The sequence below is a fragment of the Ranitomeya imitator genome, chromosome 1, assembly GCF_032444005.1.
Source record: "Ranitomeya imitator isolate aRanImi1 chromosome 1, aRanImi1.pri, whole genome shotgun sequence".
Classification (NCBI taxonomy): Eukaryota; Metazoa; Chordata; class Amphibia; order Anura; family Dendrobatidae; genus Ranitomeya; species Ranitomeya imitator.
This window is the reverse complement of record NC_091282.1, coordinates 597,985,857-598,008,756: the sequence shown is the minus strand read 5'-3', so window position 1 is coordinate 598,008,756 and position 22,900 is coordinate 597,985,857. Positions and strand designations below refer to the sequence as shown.

The 22,900-nt window shown below is 45.0% G+C and overlaps 1 protein-coding gene across 2 annotated transcripts; it reads right to left on the bottom strand.

The window, feature by feature from the left end:
• Positions 1-321: 321 nt before the first annotated feature.
• On the bottom strand, positions 322-22,853 carry LOC138657958 (protein-L-isoaspartate(D-aspartate) O-methyltransferase-like). Of its 2 annotated transcripts, none has more exons than XM_069745546.1 (7): positions 18,633-18,726; positions 18,462-18,493; positions 15,386-15,490; positions 11,951-12,071; positions 10,652-10,737; positions 4,409-4,578; positions 322-871 (listed from the first exon to the last, which is right to left on the bottom strand). In XM_069745546.1, exons 1-7 carry the CDS (start codon positions 18,688-18,690, stop codon positions 859-861), a joined length of 585 nt encoding a protein of 194 aa, XP_069601647.1. In that variant the 5' UTR covers positions 18,691-18,726; the 3' UTR covers positions 322-858. The 2 variants fall into 2 exon arrangements, with proteins under 2 accessions (XP_069601647.1, XP_069601648.1); XM_069745547.1 differs by lacking the exon at positions 322-871 and adding an exon at positions 22,787-22,853 and having other exon boundaries at positions 4,405-4,578; positions 18,633-18,737.
• Between the last annotated feature and the right edge of the window lie 47 nt (positions 22,854-22,900).

The window sequence follows — 22,900 nt, the reverse complement described above, 5'->3', positions numbered from 1 at the left end:
TTATGCTGCTTGTAAGTAATTTCTGTTTCAGGAAAGCATCCACTAAGATATATATGTAATTTGTTAATAAAAATTCTGTTTTCTATACCATCTGGCTGTGTATCACATTAGGCATTTTAATTCTTAGCAGATACACAACATTTGTATTTATTTGTCTTCTTATATGCCAAGTGACACATCAGCAGAATCGGGGTCTCTTTGCCTACATCAGGCTGCTGTCAGATTACATAGCTATAACCTGTTGACAGGTTCCATTTTTAATGGGTTGCTCTATATACACATTTGGTCACAACAGTGGGAGAGACCGCCAGGAAGGAGAGACACAGCCAAGAGAGAGAGAGACAGCCGGAAAAGAGAGAGACAGACAGCCAGGAAGGCCTGAGAGAGAGACAGCCGGGAAGGCCCGAGAGAGACAGCCAGGAAGGTATGAGACAGCCAAGACAGTGAGTGTTTTGCGCCATAACAGAAGCCTATATCACTTTATTATTTGCTGCCTATCAGTAGCCCAAACTCACCCTTTAATGGCCATGCACAAATAGTGTCTACGGGAGCTTATAAATAGGACAACTTCTGTAACAATACATGTAGAATCCCGTCCAATGTGGAAGACAAGAAAACTATTAAAATCTATTTTTCCTTTTTCCATATGTATAGCGCCCCATATAAAAATAATTGTGAACACCCGTTTGTGCCCAGGGGGGTAAATTAATAGCCCTACATTGCCCATCTCAGATTCAACATTTTTTCTGTGAAACAAAGCTTCCTCTTGCCATCCGGGTCAGCGCCATCTTGGAAACCATTGTTGATGACCAGATTTTTTTTCACTGCTGCGTTCTCTCGTGATGAACCAAACACTTTTCACAGATCATCCCTATGGTAAAAGCAAAACCTAGATTTAGCAGGTCTGGTACAGCTCTATTACTACATGAGACAAGGCAAGGCACTTTGTATCTTACAGTTTGGAGGGCACTATCCATATAAACACTGGGGATCAACTGCTACATAGCAAATAATGAAACCACATTTGGACAAGAAAGAAATATGTAGACAGCAGTGATCACCTCCCAAATTGTATGATGTAAACAACAATCAATGAACATAAGCTACAAATGGATTAAAAACATTTAAAAACACAAAAAAGCTATAATATTGCAAAAGACCGACCTGGTCTGCATACAACCTAGGACCACCGAACCTGTGGTTCCCAACCTATCATCCAAAATAGAAGTGCAAATAGGGTGCTGGAAGTAGAATAAGTCTATCTATATGGAAAACGATGGCCATTTTGTAACCCAATGAAATAAAGCGCACTAATTTTATATAAAGTGCAGCGTGCAAAATGAACAGACACACATTTACTACAATACGATATAGAAAGTTATATAACTGACAATCATACATAGGTTCCAGAATATATTATAGCAGCGCGATCAATTTTAAGAGGGATATCTTGTTAGGGTACCATAGGAAATACCACACAGGTAGGGTAACAGCCTGCTGCCCCTGATGTGTACTGTGTAATGACTGTCTGACCATACAGAAACATGGTCTGATCATACCACAGCTCCTGGGCAGGGGAGGAAGCAAAAGAGAGATCACAGCTCCTGCTGTCTGTAAGGCAAAACATTGCTTAAAAACAGGCAGGGAAATGTTTTGTATACTCCTCTTTTGCTTCCTCCCCTGCCCAGGAGCTGTGATCTCATGCTGTAATGTCTGTATCCTCTTTTGCTTCCTCCCCTGCCCAGGAGCTGTGATCTCATGCTGTAATGTCTGCATACCCTCTTTTGCTTCCTCCCTTGCCCAGGAGCTGTGATCTCATGCTGTAATGTCTGTATACTCTCTTTTGCTTCCTCCCCTGCCCAGGAACTGTGATCTCATGCTGTAATGTCTGCATACCCTCTTTTGTTTCCTCCCTTGCCCAGGAGCTATGATCTCATGCTGTAATGTCTGTATCCTCTTTTGCTTCCTCCCCTGCCCAGGAGCTGTGATCTCATGCTGTAATGTCTGTATCCTCTCTTTAGCTTCCTCCCCTGCCCAGGAGCTGTGATTTCATGCTGTAATGTCTGCATACTCTTTGCTTCCTCCCTTGCCCAGGAGCTGTGATCTCATGCTGTAATGTCTGTATACTCTCTTTTGCTTCCTCCCTTGCCCAGGACCTGTGACCTCATGCTGTAATGTCTGTATACTCTCTTTTGCTTCTTCCCCTGCCAAGGAGCTGTGATCTCATGCTGAAATGTCTGCATACTCTCTTTGCTTCCTCCCCTGCCAAGGAGGTGTGATCTCATGCTGTAATGTCTGTATACTCTCTTTTGCTTCTTCCCCTGCCCCGGAGCTGTGATCTCATGCTGTAATGTCTGTATATTCTCTTTTCCTTCCTCCCTTGCCCAGGAGCTGTGGTATGATCAGACCATGTCCCTGTACGGTTAGACGCAGCCATTACACAGTACACAGCAGGGGCACATTTATAAGATTATCTTAGCACAGGAACTTTTTTTTTTTTTTTTTAACATCCAATTGTGAAACTTATTACTATTCCAAGATCTAGTGATTAAAATGCACTTTGGTTTAGTTCCTTTTATCAATTTCTGTATCTCCTAATAGGATTCTAAAATGTACTTTGTTCATGGGAAAAACGCTTTAATCAGCAGTGGCTGTAATCACAATGCTCTCCAGTGGGTTTAGTATGCATCTATACACATCCTGGAGGACACATGATTCCCCTCACTGCCTCACATACCATGTAACAAACTGGCTACCAGTTGCAGTAATAACATTCCAACAATGTGCAAGAAGGAGAACAGTCCATGGGAATAAATAGTTTGATTTCACCTAATCTCAAAAAAACACATCTGTGGCACCGAGGAGCAAGTAGGGGATGTAGAAGGTCTATACATTGCCTAATCCTCCCTACCATGCCCATGTGTCAACTCTCACATTTACAGAGGTAGTACCCAAGTATAGGCCTGCCACTAATGTTATACACCCAAAATTACCTCGCAACTAATTTCTTCCTCTACCATGTGGATTCATCAGCTGATGTACTGGAGGGGGCTTTAAAAAGATCAGGTCGCCTGGAGAAAGTGAGGGCGAGAGCACAACTCCTCTATAAAGCAGAGCTATGGAGAGAGGCACTCGCCCTCACTTTCTCCAGGCAGGGTGAAAGGGGTCCTGAGGACTATGCTTCTCCTGATCTATATTAAGCCCCCTCCAGTACATTGCTGGATGAAGCAACATGATAGAGGAGGAAATGAGTCCAGTGCTGCCCCCGGACAGCTCTTCACAATGCTACTGCAGCTAATTGACAGGCCTCTCCCTATGTGCACACAAGAGAGACCGGTCAATCACCTCTAGCAGCACTGAGAAGATCTGCAAAGTATATTTTCTCTGAAATGATGACTGGCTTGGCTGCATCAGGCATGAATCACCTCCTCACAGTTTCCATTATAAAAAAAAAAGGGAAGCATGATAATATATTGATGGGATTGGATAGAGTCAGAACAAAGCTGGAAAACTTTTCCCTGATCTCAATCTTGGTGCTAAATACATGGTTCCAGGGCACAATGTGCTCAGTTTGGAACAAAATATTGTAGAGCGCAATAAAGACCCTTTTCTTAAATGGTTATACCCAACAATCAAAAAGGTATCGTCTATCCACCGGGACCCCCACCGATCACAGGAACTGGGCTCTGTAACACCCCACAAGGAAGGAAGCCACACATCTGAGCCTCCGCTCTATTGAGCAAAAAGAGACACCAAGTGCAATAGGGTCTTATCCTAGGGAGGAACATCATGGTGTGAGAGAGGGAAATGTTCACCTTACAGGGTTGTTTCACCCACAACTGAGGAATTAAATATATCAGCTGCTGCAGCTCCCTCCAGCCGTCAATTCCTGTAATAGGAGAGGTAGTCTGCGCTGCCAATGTTGGACTCAAGAAACCAAAGACGATAAGGAAATTTGACCAAGTGGATTATTCTGTGTTTTGAAGTTAGACCAATTTCTTCATCAGGAGAACCTGATAAAGTTGGTCCAACCGCTTGGTTAAATTTCTTTATGTGTTTCGAAGTTGGACCAACTTTATCAGTATACTGTGGTTCTCCTGATGAAGAAATTGGTCTAACTTCTAAACAGGAGTCCGCTTGATTTTTGGAGTCCAACATCGGCAGTGCAGACTACCTCCCGAACTCTCCTACTATTTGTTGCCCTTCATTTGAAGCTCTAATTTGATTCTTGACTCTGTGGTGATAACTCTGAATGTTGGAAATAAACCTTTACAGTTGCTAAGATGAAAACTTTTACATCCAACCCTTGGAATAGATTATTAACGTGCTGGAAGAAAAACATGTTCTTGTCCTTCAAAACAAACCACACCTCCATAAGTTATGGATGAAGATCTCAAGTTGTTCTTACTTTGGCCATTGCCATTTTTTGTCTGTCAGTGGGACGTACATGACACCCATTAAGCGGACTTTTGTGATAATTCCGGCACTATCTTTATCATACTGCTCAAGAACTTGACTTCCGCCTTCGGGTCCCACAGGTAGGATGAGTCTTCCTCCTGGCTTCAGCTGATTCAAAAGCTGCTCAGGAGTAAAGAAAACAATGGCAAATCATTAAAGGGGTTCTTGAAAACCACTCAACCGTTCCCCCCACCAAAAAAGGAGATCTAACACCGAGTCCCCAGCTGCTACTCTCAGTGTCTGCTATTGTCTGTAGCGCTAATGTCATCGCCATTAACTCAGAGGCTGAGCTCACCGATTGGCTGCAGACAAACAAACTGGGAGCAGTGGAGAAGGCTGGTTCAAGGAAGGGTGAGAAAAGCATAGCTGGTTTTCTTTTTAGAACAAGCTGCATCTGGACAGAGGTTTACTGAAACCAGAAAACACCTTTAAACAACAAGACACAGCATAACCATCCCATCGCCTGTTTGAGAAGACCTCGTTTTCCCTGACAAATTATTAGTTTGATAGTCATTTTAAAAAAAATGTAATAGGCTATCTTAAGGATCAGTCTGGCCTCTTTCGGTCTTTTACACAGGAATATTAACCCCTTCATGACCCAGCCTATTTTGACCTTAAAGACCTTGCCGTTTTTTGCAATTCTGACCAGTGTCCCTTTATGAGGTAATAACTCAGGAACGCTTCAACGGATCCTAGCGGTTCTGAGATTGTTTTTTCGTGACATATTGGGCTTCATGTTAGTGGTAAATTTAGGTCAATAAATTCTGCGTTTATTTGTGATAAAAACGGAAATTTGGCGAAAATTTTGAAAATTTCGCAATTTTCACATTTTGAATTTTTATTCTGTTAAACCAGAGAGATATGTGACACAAAATAGTTAATAAATAACATTTCCCACATGTTTACTTTACATCAGCACAATTTTGGAAACAAAATTTTTTTTTGTTAGGAAGTTATAAGGGTTAAAATTTGACCAGCGATTTGTCATTTTTACAACGAAATTTACAAAACCATTTTTTTTAGGGACCACCTCACATTTGAAGTCAGTTTGAGGGGTCTATATGGCTGAAAATACCCAAAAGTGACACCATTCTAAAAACTGCACCCCTCAAGGTACTCAAAACCACATTCAAGAAGTTTATTAACCCTTCAGGTGCTTCACAGCAGCAGAAGCAACATGGAAGGAAAAAATGAACATTTAACTTTTTAGTCACAAAAATTATCTTTTAGCAACAATTTTTTTATTTTCCCAATGGTAAAAGGAGAAACTGAACCACGAAAGTTGTTGTCCAATTTGTCCTGAGTATGCTGATACCTCATATGTGGGGGTAAACCACTGTTTGGGCGCACGGCAGGGCTTGGAAGGGAAGGAGCGCCATTTGACTTTTTGAATCAAAAATTGGCTCCACTCTTTAGCGGACACCATGTCACGTTTGGAGAGCCCCCGTGTGCCTAAAAATTGGAGCTCCCCCACAAGTGACCCCATTTTGGCAACTAGACGCCCCAAGGAACTTATCTAGATGCATAGTGAGCACTTTGAACCCCCAGGTGCTTCACAAATTAATCCGTAAAAATGAAAAAGTACTTTTTTTTCACACAAAAATTCTTTTAGCCTCAATTTTTTCATTTTCACATGGGCAACAGGATAAAATGGATCCTAAAATGTGTTGGGCAATTTCTCCTGAGTACACCAATACCTCACATGTGGGGGTAAACCACTGTTTGGGCACATGGTAAGACTCGGAAGGGAAGGAGCGCCATTTGACTTTTTGAATGAAAAATTATTTCCATCGTTAGCGGACACCATGTCGCGTTTGGAGAGCTCCTGTGTGCCTAAACATTGGCGCTCCCCCACAAGTGACCCCATTTTGGAAACTAGACCCCCCAAGGAACTTATTTAGATGCCTAGTGAGCACTTTAAACCCTCAGGTGCTTCACAAATTGATCTGTAAAAATGAAAAAGTACTTTTTTTTCACAAAAAAATTCTTTTTGCCTCAATTTTTTCATTTTCACATGGGCAGTAGGGTAAAATGGATCATAAAATTTGTTGGGCAATTTCTCCCGAGTACGTCGATACCTCATATGTGGGGGTAAACCACTGTTTGGGCACTCGGCAGGGCTCGGAAGGGAAGGCGCGCCATTTGACTTTTTGAATGGAAAATTAGCTCCAATTGTTAGCGGACACCATGTCGCGTTTGGAGAGCCCCTGTGTGCCTAAACATTGGAGCTCCCCCACAAGTGACCCCATTTTGGAAACTAGACCCCCCAAGGAACTTATCTAGATGCATATTGAGCACTTTAAACCCCCAGGTGCTTCACAGAAGTTTATAACGCAGAGCCATGAAAATAAAAAATAATTTTTCTTTCCTCAAAAATGATTTTTTAGCCTGGAATTTCCTATTTTGCCAAGGATAATAGGAGAAATTGGACCCCAAATATTGTTGCCCTGTTTGTCCTGAGTACGCAGATACCCAATATGTGGGGGTAAACCACTGTTTGGGCGCACGGCAGGGCTCGGAAGGGATGGCACGCCATTTGGCTTTTTAAATGGAAAATTAGCTCCAATCATTAGCGGACACCATGTCACGTTTGGAGAGCCCCTGTGTGCCTAAACATTGGAGATCCCCCAGAAATGACACCATTTTGGAAACTAGACCCCCAAAGGAACTAATCTAGATGTGTGGTGAGGACTTTGAACCCCCAAGTGCTTCACAGAAGTTTATAACGCAGAGCCATGAAAAAAAAAAAAAATTATTTTCTCAAAAATGATCTTTTAGCCTGCAATTTTTTATTTTCCCAAGGGTAACAGGAGAAATTTGACCCCAAAAGTTGTTGTCCAGTTTCTCCTGAGTACGATGATACCCCATATGTGGGGGTAAATCACTGTTTGGGCACATGCCGGGGCTCGGAAGTGAAGTAGTGACGTTTTGAAATGCAGACTTTGATGGAATGCTCTGTGGGCGTCACGTTGCGTTTGCAGAGCCCCTGATGTGGCTTAACAGTAGAAACCCCCCACAAGTGACCCCATTTTGGAAACTAGACCCCCAAAGGAACTTATCTAGATGTGTGGTGAGCACTTTGAACCCCCAAGTGCTTCATAGAAGTTTATAATGCAGAGCCGTGAAAATAATAAATACGTTTTCTTTCCTCAAAAATAATTATTTAGCCCAGAATTTTTTAATTTTCCCAAGGGTAACAGGAGAAATTTGACCCCAATATTTGTTGTCCAGTTTCTCCTGAGTACGGTGATACCCCATATGTGGGGGTAAACTACTGTTTGGGCACATGCCGGGGCTTGGAATTGAAGTAGTGACGTTTTGAAATGCAGACTTTGATGGAATACTCTGCGGGCGTCACGTTGCGTTTGCAGAGCCCCTGATGTGCCTAAACAGTAGAAACCCCCCACAAGTGACCCCATTTTGGAAACTAGACCCCGAAAGGAACTTATCTAGATGTGTGGTGAGCACTTTGAACCCCCAAGTGCTTCATAGAAGTTTATAATGCAGAGCCGTGAAAATAATAAATACGTTTTCTTTCCTCAAAAATAATTATTTAGCCCAGAATTTTTTATTTTCCCAAGGGTTACAGGAGAAATTGGACCCCAAAAGTTGTTGTCCAGTTTCTCCTGAGTACGCTGATACCCCATGAGTGGGGGTAAACCACTGTTTGGGCACACGTCGGGGCTCAGAAGGGAAGTAGTGACTTTTGAAATGCAGACTTTGATGGAATGGTCTGCGGGTGTCACGTTGCGTTTGCAGAGCCCCTGGTGTGCCTAAACAGTAGAAACCCCCACAAGTGACCCCATTTTAGAAATTAGACCCCCCAAGGAACTTATCTAGATATGTGGTGAGCACTTTGAACCCCCAAGTGCTTCACAGACGTTTACAACGCAGAGCCGTGAAAATAAAAAATCATTTTTCTTTCCTCAAAAATTGTTTTAGCAAGCATTTTTTTTGATTCACAAGGGTAACAGGAGAAATTGGACCCCAGTAATTGTTGCGCAGTTTGTCCTGAGTATGCTGGTACCCCATATGTGGGGGTAAACCACTGTTTGGGCACACGTCAGGGCTCGGAAGTGAGGGAGCACCATTTGACTTTTTGAATACGAGATTGGCTGGAATCAATGGTGGCGCCATGTTGCGTTTGGAGACCCCTAATGTGCCTAAACAGTGGTAACCCCTCAATTCTACCTCCAACACTAACCCCAACACACCCCTAACCCTAATCCCAACTGTAGCCATAACCCTAAACACAACCCTAACCGCAACACACCCCTAACCACAACCCTAACCCCAACACACCCCTAACCATAACCACAACCCTAATTCCAACCCTAACCCTAAGGCTATGTGCCCACGTTGCGGATTCGTGTGAGATATTTCCGCACCATTTTTGAAAAATCCGCGGGTAAAAGGCACTGCGTTTTACCTGCGGATTTTCCGCGGATTTCCAGTGTTTTTTGTGCGGATTTCACCTGCGGATTCCTATTGAGGAACAGGTGTAAAACGCTGCGGAATCCGCACAAAGAATTGACATGCTGCGGAAAATACAACGCAGCGTTTCCGCGCGGTATTTTCCGCACCATGGGCACAGCGGATTTGGTTTTTCATATGTTTACATGGTACTGTAAACCTGATTGAACACTGCTGCGGATCCGCAGCCAAATCCGCACCGTGTGCACATAGCCTAATTCTAAAGGTATGTGCACACGCTGCGGAAAACGCTGCGGATCCGCAGCAGTTTCCCATGAGTTTACAGTTCAATGTAAACCTACGGGAAACAAAAATCGCTGTGCCCATGCTGCGGAAAAACTGCACGGAAACGCAGCGGTTTACATTCCGCAGCATGTCACTTCTTTGTGCGGATTCCGCAGCGGTTTTACAACTGCTCAAATAGAAAATCGCAGTTGTAAAACCACAGTGAAATGCGCAGAAAAACCGCGGTAAATCCGCCATAAATCCGCAGCGGTTTAGCACTGCGGATTTATCAAATCCGCAGCGGAAAAATCCGCAGAGGACCAGAATACGTGTGCACATACCGAAACCCTAACCCTAGCCCTAACCCTACCCCTAGCCCTAACCCTACCCCTACCCCTAACCCTAACCCTACCCCTAACCCTACCCCTAGCCCTAACCCTAACCCTAACGATATTCTAACATTAGTGGAAAAAAAAATTTTTCTTTATTTTTTAATTGTCCCTACCTATGGGGGTGACAAAGGGGGGGGGTCATTTATTATTTTTTTTATTTTGATCACTGAGATATAATCTATCTCAGTGATCAAAATGCACTTTGGAACGAATCTGCCGGCCGGCAGATTCGGCAGGCGCACTGCGCATGCGCCCGCCATTTTGGAAGATGGCGGCGCCCAGGGAGAAGACGGACGGGACCCCGGCTGGATCGGTAAGTATGATGGGGTGGAGGGGGACCACGGGGGGGGGGATCAGAGCACGGGGGGGGGGGAATCGGAGTGCGGGAGGGGTGGAACGGAGCACGGGGGGCGTGGAACGGAGCACGGGGGGGCTGGAATGGAGCACGGGGGGGTGGAACGGAGCACCGGGGGGGGTGGAACGGAGCACCGGGGGGGTGATTGGAGCACGGGGGGGTGATTGGAGCACGGGGGGAGCGGACAAGAGCACGGGGGGGAGCGGAGCACTGGACGGAGGGGAGCCGGAGCAGTGTACCGGCCAGATCGGAGGGCTGGGGGGGCGATCGGTGGGGTGGGGTGGGGGCACACTAGTATTTCCAGCCATGGCCGATGATATTTCAGCATCGGCCATGGCTGGATTGTAATATTTCACCCGTTATAATAGGTGAAATATTACAAATCGCTCTGATTAGCAGTTTCACTTTCAACAGCCAATCAGAGCGATCGTAGCCACGAGGGGGTGAAGCCACCCCCCCTGGGCTAAACTACCACTCCCCCTGTCCCTGCAGATCGGGTGAAATGGGAGTTAACCCTTTCACCCGATCTGCAGGGACGCGATCTTTCCATGACGCCGCATAGGCGTCATGGGTCGGAATGGCACCGACTTTCATGACGCCTACGTGGCGTCATGGGTCGGGAAGGGGTTAAAGATCCAGAAATGTTAACTTTAAATATCAGTTCTAGTGCAGTGAACAGCAGAATGATTATGACAAGCAGGGGCAGGCAAGCAGAGGCAGAGGAATTGAGATCAGATTATTCACTTACCTCCTGGGGTACTGTTGCAGCTGCTGCCCCAACATGGATCGCATCGTAAGGGCCTTCCTCAGGATACCCAAGCCTGCCATCACCAACTGCACAAACAAAGGACAAACATTAACCAACATAAAGAAAGACACATCATAAAACAGTTAGTCAACCAGATTTCATGATGACAAAGCCATGGTATCTACTACAAAAATCACTCTCATTTGCTGCCCCATCCGAGAGCAGAACGAAGTAGGAACAGAAACTCTGATTCCAGGGCCGTGTCACTTACAAGGCTTCTTGCTGTAGTTTGGATAAAAGTTTTATCTGCTGCAGCTCTGCTAGTCCTCTAAACGATAAGCTCTGTCTAACCCTCCTGCGTCACTGATTGACAGCCATCTGCCTATACTGCATGGACCAAAAGCTGCCAATCAATGGTGGAAGCACATACAGTCTGAGCTTCAGAATACTGAGGACTACATAACAGGAGCTCATCATAGAGAGGACAAGCAGAGCTGCAGCAGGTAGAACAGTTTTATCAGAACTACAGCAAGGAGCCCAGTAAGTGACCTAGCGCTGGATTTAGGTTTTTTTTGCTGTTCTCAGATGGGACAGAAAAAAAAAAAAAAACCACTGGTGACAAACTTGTGACAGTGAGAGAATGGCTAAATTTTTTAACAGAGTAACCGGTATTGGATTTACAAGTCAGACATAGAATGCAGACCAAGCAACATCGTGAAGTTTGCTCCTTCAAGACTAAAAGCTCAGTTTTCATCCCCCCATAAATCAATAGTACAAGTCAAAATAAGAAACGTAATGTAATTTGAACATCATTCAAATTGCATGGGCGGCGCCAACCTTGACTGAACAAAATTAAGCACACCCCTATGACTACATGAGCAGCTACGATCTAATTATATAAAGGGCTTTTTGCACATGATTACAGCGCCGTTTTTAATGAAAAAAAACAAACAAAAAAACAAACATGTTTGTGGTGCACATTACATCACTAACAACGCACTGGGGACAGTTTACATGCTAAAAAGGATATGACTGGTTTCCTTTAAGAATGGAAAATTAAAATGATGGTTACTCTATAAGTTATGGTTGTGTATAGCTTCAAAGTCTTCATTCTCTCGCTTGATGGGAGAACAAAATTAAGAAGGACAAAAAATATATATCAAATCAGCGCTGCTCTGTACTGGGCTAGGGTGTTATCTGATGCCTTTGCTAATTGTGTATGTGTCCAAAAACATGGCCCCAAAAATAAATCTTTTATACACATTATATTGCTATTGCCCAGCCAAACAAGTGACTTGCCTACAAACTTGATACGTCCAGTGCTCAGTAACTCGGGGTCATCTTGCTGGACATTTTGAAGAGAGTCAAGGACAAGTTGTTCAATATGCTCAATGCCCACAACCTTCCCGGTGACACCTACCTGAGGAGAACAGAAAAGCCTTGAGATTGGAAAAAATTTTTAAATTTTGTCTTCCATTATTTCTTTTAAAATGATGAGTAGTAATTTGCGCTACACTAAAAGTAGAAAACTTTTAGGTGTTTCTTCCCGTCTTCTAAGAGCTTCACTTTAGGTTTTCAGCAAATGATATTTTAATAATTTGGACCATAATCCCCTTCTGACATTGGATGTATTTTTTCCTTCCATTGTCAAGTCCCTAACTTTGATGCAGGATCAGGAGCTGAGCCTGCATCATTCCGAGCAGGTGCTAGCTGTGCTGTGCTAGAGCGCCATCATCAACTCCCCTCATCTCTTCTGAGGACTTTGCCACCTACTTCAAAAACAAGATCGACCAAACAAGGCAAACCTTTACTGTTCCACCACCCCAACCACTCCATATACCAGACCTCTGTCCTTCCCCAATAACTTCCCTCTCCAACATCACTGAAGGAGAACTTACTCACCTCCTTTCCAAATCACACCTCATCACCTGTGCACTTGACCCCATCCCTTCCCATCTCCCCAACCTCACTAACATGCTCATTCCAGCCCTAACCCATCTCTTCCACCTATCGCTATCTTCTGGTACTTTCCCCTCTGCCTTCAAACATGCCACCATCACACCCATCCTCAAAAAAAGCTAACCTTGACCCAACTGCTATGCCCAGCTATCACCCCATATCACTACTCCCATTTGCTTCCAAACTCCTTTAGCAGCATGTCCATTGTCAACTCCCACCTCTCGTCTAACTCTCTTCTTGATAACCTCTAATCTGGCTTCCGCCCCCACCACTCCACCGAAACTGCTCTGACCAAAAATGCTAATGACTTACTCACAGCCAAAACTAACAGTTCTCCTCCTCCTTCTCGACCTGTCCTCTGCTTTCAACAGTCGACCACTGCCTACTGCTACAGATTCTTTCTTCCCTCGGCATCAAAGGCCTTGCCCTTTCCTGCATTGCCTCATACCTTTCCGACCGCACATTTAGCGTTTGCCACTCCCACACCACCTCCTCACCCCGCCCCCTCTCTGTTGGAGTTCCTCAAGGCTCTCTCCTAGGGTTTCTACTTTTTTCCCCATCTATACCCTTGGCCTAGGACAACTCAAAGTCCCATGGCTTCCAGTACCACCTATATGCGTACGACACTCAGATCTACCTCTCTGGCTCAGATGTCACCTCTCTTCTGTCCAGAATCCTGGAGTGTCTGTCAGCCATATCCTCCTTCAACTTTCGCTTCCTAAAACTCAATGTAGACAAAACCAAATCCTCCTTACCTGATCTATCTATTATGGTAAACGGCATGATGCTCTCTCCCGCACCTGAAATCCGCTGCCTCGGGATAACTCTCGATTCTGCCCTGTCCTTCAAACCGCACATCCAAACTCTTAACACCTCCTGTTGCCTCCAACTCAAAAATATTGCCAGAATCCGTCCCTTCCTCAGCCCACAATCTACTAGAAGTCTTGTGCATGCCCTCATCATCTCCCGCCTCGATTACTGCAACACCCTCCTCTGTGGCCTCCCCTCTAACTCCCTTGCACCACTCCAGTCTGTCCTCAACTCTGCTGCTCAGCTAATCCACCTCTCTCCTCGCTACTCCCCTGAAAATCCCTCCACTGGCTCCCAATTCCCCAATGAATCCAGTTCAAACTACTAACAGTGACCTACAAAGCCATCCACAACCTGTCCCATCCCTATATCTCTGAACTAATCTCCCACTATCTTCCCTCACGTAATCTTCGATAATCCCAAGACCTCCTACTCTCCTCCACACTTATTCGTTCCTCACACAACCGTATCCAAGATTTCTCCCGAATATCCCCCATCCTCTGGAACTCCACGCCTCAACACATCCGATTATCCACCACCCTCGGATCCTTCAGACGGAACCTGAAAACCCATCTCTTTAGGAAAGCCTACAATAACCATTCTGCCGCCTCACCAACCACCCGAGCTGCTGCCTCACCAACCACCCAAACTGCCACCTCACCACCACCAGACCTGCAGCACACCGACCTCCTGTCTCTTCCCCATTATCCCGAAGAATGTAAGTCCGCAAGGACTCTCCCCTCTGTACCAGTCTGTCATTGTAAATTTTTTTACTGTTAACGATATCTATAACCTTGACCTATAATCTTAACCCCTATCACATGTACACCACCATGGAATTAATGGTGCTATATAAATAAATAATAATAATAATAAGCCTCTAACAGCAGCAAGCAGAGCCAATGACTGATGCTGATGTTAAAGGGAACCTGTCACCCCCAAAATCGAAGATGACCTAAGCCCACCAGCATCAGGGGATTATCTACAGCATTCTGTAATGCTGTAGATAAGCCCCCCGATGTAACCTGAAAGATGAGAAAAAGAGGTTAGATTATACTCACCAGGTGCGGTCCTGTCCGATGGGCGTTGCGGTCCGGTGCGGGGCCTCCCATCTTCTTACGATGCCGTCCTCTTCTTGTCTTCACTCTGCGGCTCCGGCACAGGCGTACTTTGTCTGCCCTGTTGAGGGCAGAGCAAAGTACTGCAGTGCGCAGGCACCGGGAAAGGTCAGAGAGGCCCAGCGCCTGCGCACTGCAGTACTTTGCTCTGCCTTCAACAGGGCAGACAAAATACGCCTGTGCCGGAGCGCGAATAAGAGAAGTGGATGTCATCTTATGAAGATAGGAGGCACCGGACCGCGACGCCCATCGGATCGGACCGCACCTGGTGAGTATAATCTAACCTTTTTCTTATCTTTCAGGTTACATCGGGGGCTTATCTACAGCATTACAGAATGCTGTAGATAAGCCTCTGATGCCGGTGGGCTTAGCTCACCTTCGATTTTGGGGGTGACAGGTTCCCTTTAACAGCTGCTCAGAGTGTAAAATAACTAAATACCAGACCTGAGGGTTTTTTTGTCACTGCAACCTACAAAAAGTGCAATAAGAAGTGATCAAAACATCATATCTACTCCAATACAGTGCAAATAAAAACATCAGCTCATGCAGAAAACAACAAGCTCTTACATGGCTCCATCAACAAAAAATTAACATTACAGACTGGAAATTGGCAACTCAAGCTAATTTTTTTGTAATTGACCTGTCTCATAATTCAAATGGCAACCCGTCCTAGTCATGAGTCAGGACGGGCTGCAGTCTGAAGAAACATAGCTCCAAAACCAGTGTCTCAACTCACAGAGGAGCTGTATCGTACACACACATAGGAGAACTGCCAGTGAAGGGCTGGGACATGAGAGGAAATAAATCTTCCTCCTCTCTTATATTGCTCTCCAAATATCAGACTAACCATTCTAGCAAAGCAGGCAGTGAGGTAGCCGCTGCCCGAGCCCACGTCCAATGCTTTGGCTCCTTCTTGCAGCTTGTCTTCTAACAACTCCAGTGCGTGCGCATGCTTTAAAATAGAGAAATTGTATTAGATCCATAATGTTTGAGTCATTACAAACACATATATTCATGTAAATGGCGCATGACCATTGGGCAGCCATAGAAGCAGCAGAAAAGGAACAAAGAGCATATTGCAGTCTTATTGTATTGTGTGATCACGTTGCATGCTGTTAGGCAATTTCCCATGCTTTAGAATTGAGCAAAAACACTTGTCCGGCCTTGTAAAGTCAAGCGACTACGTCAGTAGTCTATGGCAGCCAGAACCTCCCCTTACTTACTGGCATCCCGGTGCGATGTCATGTTGTAATAATGGTGTAACACCGGGCTTACAAAGCAGAAGAAATGCAGGGGGTTCTGGCAGGCAGAAGGTTTGCAGGGCTCTGGTTCATTGCACCCTTGGACTACCAGAGTGCCCACTGAACCGGGGTCATGTAACTGTTTAAGTTCAACTGTACGTTATACACAGTGACACAATAAAAGGGCAATAGCAGCCTACAGGCCCATTAGTAAAGATCCATATAACACTGATACACTGATCCAGCTGTGTGCATAGGTTCAAAGCTGCAGTTTTCACAAATCGATGACAGCCAGTGATCAAGTGTAGCAAAAATATGCTCACTCATCTGGTCTGGCATCCACTTCGATATTCTGTGGCACCCGGACCAGAGCAGTGCAAACTTTAGGTCGGCACTAGTGATGAGCAAACATGCTCGTATAACATCTTATCCAAGCATGCTCGGGTGTTATCAGAGCATATGGGAGTGCTCGTATGTTCTAGTCCCTGCGGCTGTATGATTTGCGGCTGTTAGACAGCCTCAACACGTGGGGATACCCTAATAGGCAATGCCTACATGTGTTCAAGCTGACTAACAGCCACAAATCATACAGCTGCAGGGACTAGAACATAATATACCAGCACTCCCAGATGCTCGGATAACACCCGTGTGTGCTCGGATAAACATTATCTGAGCATATTCGCTTATCACCAGTCGGCACCTCTTATGATTACTACATCACTGTGATGCCATAACATTTCTGTGCCTCTTGTGATTTCTAGGCTCCTTGATATTGCTGTGCCTCTTGTGCTTTCTAGGCCCCCGTGATACCAAGACATGGCTATGCCTCTTGTGAATACTAGGTCCCAGCTATACCACGACATTGCTGTGGCTCTTGTGCTTTCTAGGCCCCGTGATACCATGACATTGCTATGCTTCTTGTGCTTTCTAGGCCCCGTGATACCATGACATTGCTATGCTTCTTGTGCTTTCTAGGCCCCGTGATACCATGACATTGCTATGCCTCTTGTGCTTTCTAGGCCCCCGTGATACCATGACATTGCTATGCCTCTAGTGCTTTCTAGGCCCCCGTGATTCCATGACATTGCTATGCCTCTTGTGCTTTCTAGGCCCCCGTGATACCATGACATTGCTATGCCTCTAGTGCTTTCTAGGCCCCGTGATACCATGACATGGCTATGCCTCTTGTGCTTTCTAGGCCCCTGTGATACCATGACATTGCTGTGCCTATTGTGCTTTCTAGGCCCCCGTGATAGCATGACATTGCTGTGCCTATTGTGCTTTCTAGGCCCCCGTGATACCATGACATGGCTATGCCTCTTGTGAATACTAGGTCCCAGCTATACCATGACATTGCTGTGCCTCTTGTGCTTTCTAGGCCCCGTGATACCATGACATTGCTATGCTTCTTGTGCTTTCTAGGCCCCGTGATACCATGACATTGCTATGCCTCTTGTGCTTTCTAGGCCCCCGTGATTCCATGACATTGCTATGCCTCTTGTGCTTTCTAGGCCCCCGTGATACCATGACATTGCTATGCCTCTAGTGCTTTATAGGCCCCGTGATACCATGACATGGCTATGCCTCTTGTGCTTTCTAGGCCCCTGTGATACCATGACATTGCTATGCCTCTTGTGCTTTCTAGGCCCCCGTGATACCATGACATTGCTATGCCTCTAGTGCTTTATAGGCCCCGTGATACCATGACATGGCTATGCCTCTTGTGCTTTCTAGGCCCCTGTGATACCATGACATTGCTGTGCCTATTGTGCTTTCTAGGCCCCCGTGATAGCATGACATTGCTGTGCCTATTGTGCTTTCTAGGCCCCCGTGATACCATGACATTGCTATGCTTCTTGTGTTTTCTAGGCCCCGTGATACCATGACATGACTATGCCTCTTGTGCTTTCTAGGCCCCCGTGATACCATGACATTGCTATTCCTCTTGTGCTTTCTAGGCCCCCGTGATACCATGACATTGCTATGCCTCTTGTGCTTTCTAGGCCCCCGTGATACCATGACATTGCTATTCCTCTTGTGCTTTCTAGGCCCCCGTGATACCATGACATTGCTATGCCTCTTGTGCTTTCTAGGCCCCCGTGATACCATGACATTGCTATGCCTCTTGTGCTTTCTAGGCCCCGTGATACCATGACATTGCTATGCCTCTTGTGAATACTAGGTCCTAGCTATACCATGCTGTTGCTGCGACTCTTGCAATCACCAGGCCCATGCCTATGTGGACACAGCACTGTCCTGGTCCAGCTGCTACGCAGTACCAAAGTGGATGTCCAGAGTAGTATGAATCCTAACAGTTCATATCTAGCCAGTGGTCATGCGATTCATCCAACTCCTTGCTGGCTATACGGTACTCAGGGTGCACAGTGTGTTTAGCTGTCTCCCTGTATTACATCCTCTCACTCCGATCTGTAGTACGTCTCCTGTGCTGCATCCATTCTGTGGAAGTTACTGCCCCAGACCAGTAAACTGGGTTGTAACCATTCCTATATTTATGCCCCATAGACAGTCCCTGGCCAGTACACAACCAGACCCTAGCCTCACCAGCTACACGATGCATCACTTTGCAGATTAGGGTCATAGTCACATCCATGAAATCTCAGTTGCATGTATCAGCAGGGTAAATGAAGTACAGCTAAACTACTATGTGTTACCTGCACTTACCATGTGGGGTGCGCTGATGGTAGCCTTGTACCCTGCATTTGCTTACAATGACTACCACACAGCCCAGAAGGGGCAGCAGTAGTAACTTTCTACAACAAGGAAAATGTCGTTGTATATTTTGTGTGCAGCAAAGCCCACGCTATACACTGCATATAATAAGGAGGGCCGCACCTATACTCTGCGGGGAATCCATGTATGGGAAGTTCCTGATGTAATGTGCTCGATCCATGGTCCGCAGAACTTCGTACACGCGCTGAGATCGGATCACTCCATTTTCTGCAACAAAAAGTTCACACGTCAGTGGGAGAAACTAAGTAAATACTCTGGGACCCCCACTGATTCAGAGCCTGAAGGGGTCAGACAGTTTTCTGTGCAGAGGTTCCTCCGCCCTCTGGACCAGTGAAGGACTTAGAGGCCAGACCTCAGCAATCATTACATTTTGCCATACTGTATTCTAGTTATATGTCACTCGCCAAGATGGGCATACCCATATAAAGGGGCATTTCTGGAGACCAAAAATTTATTTTTTAACCCCTTTACCCCCAAGGGTGGTTTGCACGTTATGGACCGGGCCAATTTTTACAATTCTGACCACTGTCCCTTTATGAGGTTATAACTCTGGAACGCTTCAACGGATCCCGGTGATTCTGACATTGTTTTCTCGTGACATATTGTACTTCATGATAGTGGTAAAAGTTCTTTGATAGTACCTGCGTTTATTTGTGAAAAAAATGGAAATTTGGAGAAAATTTTGAACATTTTGCAATTTTCCAATTTTGAATTTTTATGCAATTAAATCACAGAGATATGTCACACAAAATACTTAATAAGTAACATTTCCCACATATCTACTTTACATCAGCACAATTTTGGAACCAATTTTTTTTTTTGTTAGGGAGTTATAAGGGTTAAAAGTTGACCAGCAATTTCTCATTTTTACAACACCATTTTATTTTAGGGACCACATCTCATTTGAAGTCATTTTGAGGGGTCTATATGAAAGAAAATACCCAAGTGTGACACCATTCTAAAAACTGCACCCCTCAAGGTGCTCAAAACCACATTCAAGAAGTTTATTAACCCTTCAGGTGCTTCACAGGAATTTTCGGAATGTTTAAATAAAAATTAACATTTAACTTTTTTTCACAAAAAATTTACTTCAGCTCCAATTTGTTTTATTTTACCAAGGGTTACAGGAGAAAATGGACCCCAAACGTTGTTGTACAATTTGTCCTGAGTACGCCGATACCCCATATGTGGGGGTTAACCACAGTTTGGGCGCATGGCAGAGCTCGGAAAGGAAGGAGCGCCATTTGACTTTTTTCACAAAAATTATCTTTTCGCCCCCAATTTTTTATTTTCCCAATGGTAAGAGAAGAAATTGGACCACAAAAGTTGTTGCACAATTTATCCTGAGTACTCTGATACCCCATATGTGGGGGTAAACCACTGTTTGGGCACATGGGAGAGCTCGGAAGGGAAGGAGCGCCGTTTGACCTTTCAATGCAAAATTGACAGGAATTGAGATGGGACGCCATGTTGCGTTTGGAGAGCCACTGATGTGCCTAAACATTGAAACCCCCCACAAGTGACACCATTTTGAAAAGTAGACCCCCTAAGGAACTTATCTAGATGTGTGGTGAGCACTTTGACCCACCAAGAGCTTCACAGAAGTTTATAATGCAGAGCCGTAAAAATAAAACAAAAATTTTTTCCCACAAAAATTATTTTTTAGCCCCCAGTTTTGTGTTTTCCTGAGGGTAACAGGAGAAATTGGACCCCAAAAGTTGTTGTGCAATTTGTCCTGAGTGCGCTGATACCCTATATGTGGGGGGAACCAGCGTTTGGGCGCATGGGAGGGCTCGGAAGGGAAGGAGCGTCATTTGGAATGCAGACTTAGATGGAATGGTCTGCAGGCGTCACATTGCGTTTGCAGAGCCCCTAATATACCTAAACAGTAGAAACCCCCCACAAGTGACCCCATATTGGAAAAAAGACCCCCCCACGAACTTATCTAGATGTGTTGTGAGAACTTTGAGCCCCCAAGTGTTTCACTACAGATTATAAAGCAGAGCCGTGAAAATAAAAAATCTCTTTTTTTCCCACAAAAATTATTTTTTAGCCCCCAGTTTTGTATTTTCCCAAGGGTAACAGGAGAAATTGGACCCCAAAAGTTGTTCAATTTGTCCTGAGTACGCTGATACCCCATATGTTGAGGTAAACTCCTGTGTGGGCACACGGGAGAGCTCGGAAGGGAAGGAGCACTGTTTTACTTTTTCAACGCAGAATTGGATGGAATTGAGATCGGACGCCATGTCGCGTTTGGAGAGCCCCTGATGTGTCTAAACAGTTGAAACCCCCCAATTATAACTGAAACCCTAATCCAAACACACCCCTAACCCCAACGGTAACCCTAACCACACCTCTAACCCAGACACACCCCTAATCCTAATCCCAACCGCAAATGTAATCCTAACCCTAACTTTAGCCCCAACCCTAACTGTAGCCTTAACCCTAACCCTAGCCCCAACCCTAACCCTAGCCCTAACCCTAACGGGAAAATGGAAATAAATACATTTTTTTAATTTTTCCCTAACTAAGGGGGTGATGAAGGGGGGTTTGATTTACTTTTACAGCGAGTTTTTTAGCGGATTTTTATGATTGGCAGCTGTCACACACTGAAAGACGCTCTTTATTGCAAAAAATATTTTTTGCGTTACCACATTTTGAGAGCTATAATTTTTCCATATTTGAGTCCACAGAGTCATGTGAGGTCTTGTTTATTGCGGAATGAGTTGACGTTTTTATTGGTAACATTTTCGGGCACGTGACATTTTTTGATCGCTTTTTATTCCGATTTTTGTGAGGCAGAATGACCAAAAACCAGCTATTCATGAATTTCTTTTGGGAGGCGTTTATACCGTTCCGCGTTTGGTAAAATTGATAAAGCAGTTTTATTCTTCAGGTCAGTACGATTACAACGACACCTCATTTATATCATTTTTTTATGTTTTGGCGCTTTTATACGATAAAAACTATTTTATTGAAAAAATAATTATTTTTGCATCGCTTTATTCTGAGGACTATAACTTTTTTATTTTTTTGCTGATGTTGCTGTATGGCGGCTCGTTTTTTGCGGGACAAGATGACGCTTTCAGCGGTACCATGGTTATTTATATCTGTCTTTTTGATCGCGTGTTATTCCACTTTTTGTTCGGCGGTATGATAATAAAGCGGTTTTTTTGCCTCTTTTTTTTTTTTCTTACGGTGTTTACTGAAGGGGTTAACTAGTGGGACAGCTTTATAGGTTGGGTCGTTACGGACGCGGCGATACTAAATATGTGTACTTTTATTGTTTTGTTTTTTTTAGATAAAGAAATGTATTTATGGGAATAATATTTTTTTTTTTTCATTAGTTAGGATTTTTTTTTTTTTTTTACACACTTGGAAATTTTTTTAAAAACTTTTTTACTTTGTCCCAGGGGGGGACAATACAGATCGGTGATCTGCCAGTTTGCACAGCACTCTGACAGATTACCGATCTGTCAAACAGCGCTGCAGCGTTACCAAGTGCCTGCTCTGAGCAGGCACTTGGTAAGCCACCTCCCTCCCTGCAGGACCCGGATCCGCGGCCATCTTGGATCCGGGACTTGCTGCAGGGAGGGAGGTAAGAGACCCCCGGAGCAAGGCGATCACATCGCGTTGCTGCGGGGGGCTCAGGGAAGCCCGCAGGGAGCCCTCTCCCTGCGCGATGCTTCCCTGCACCGCCGGCACATCGCGATCATGTTTGATCATGGTGTGCCAGGGGTTAATGTGCCGGGGGCGGTCCGTGACCACTCCTGGCACATAGTGCCGGATGTCAGCTGCGATAAGCAGCTGACACCCGGCCACGATCGGCCGCGCTCCCCCCGTGAGCGCGGACGATCGCGCTGGACGTACTATTCCGTCCTTGGGAATTAAGGCCCACCCCACATGGACGGAATAGTACGTCCAATGGCCGAAAGGGGTTAAAGAAATCACACTGCGAATATAAAAGTGTATTACATTTAAATGGTAACCTGTTAGCGGCCCTAGCCCCCCTAAATTGCCGCCATGTCTCTATTACATCCTACCACCCACCTTCACATTCCTTAACAATTTCTCTATAATTGGAAAATCAAGTTTTACTGCTCGCACTCTGCGAGGACTAGAGATGAAGGTGAGCAGCATACACCTGGCTTTATCACACATCCCCAGGGAGGCACAACGCTGCGCACAAGATAAGAATGATCAAGATAAGCTACAAGATGTCAGAAGCATGGATGAACTAGACGGGGATTACTCACTTCGAAGATTGTTGATGAGATCAGTGTGCGTTTTCCCACTAGACGTCCAAGCCATGGCTCTTGTAAACAGGAGTGTCATGATCCCAATGGCAGGGGATCACTAAAGGACAAGCA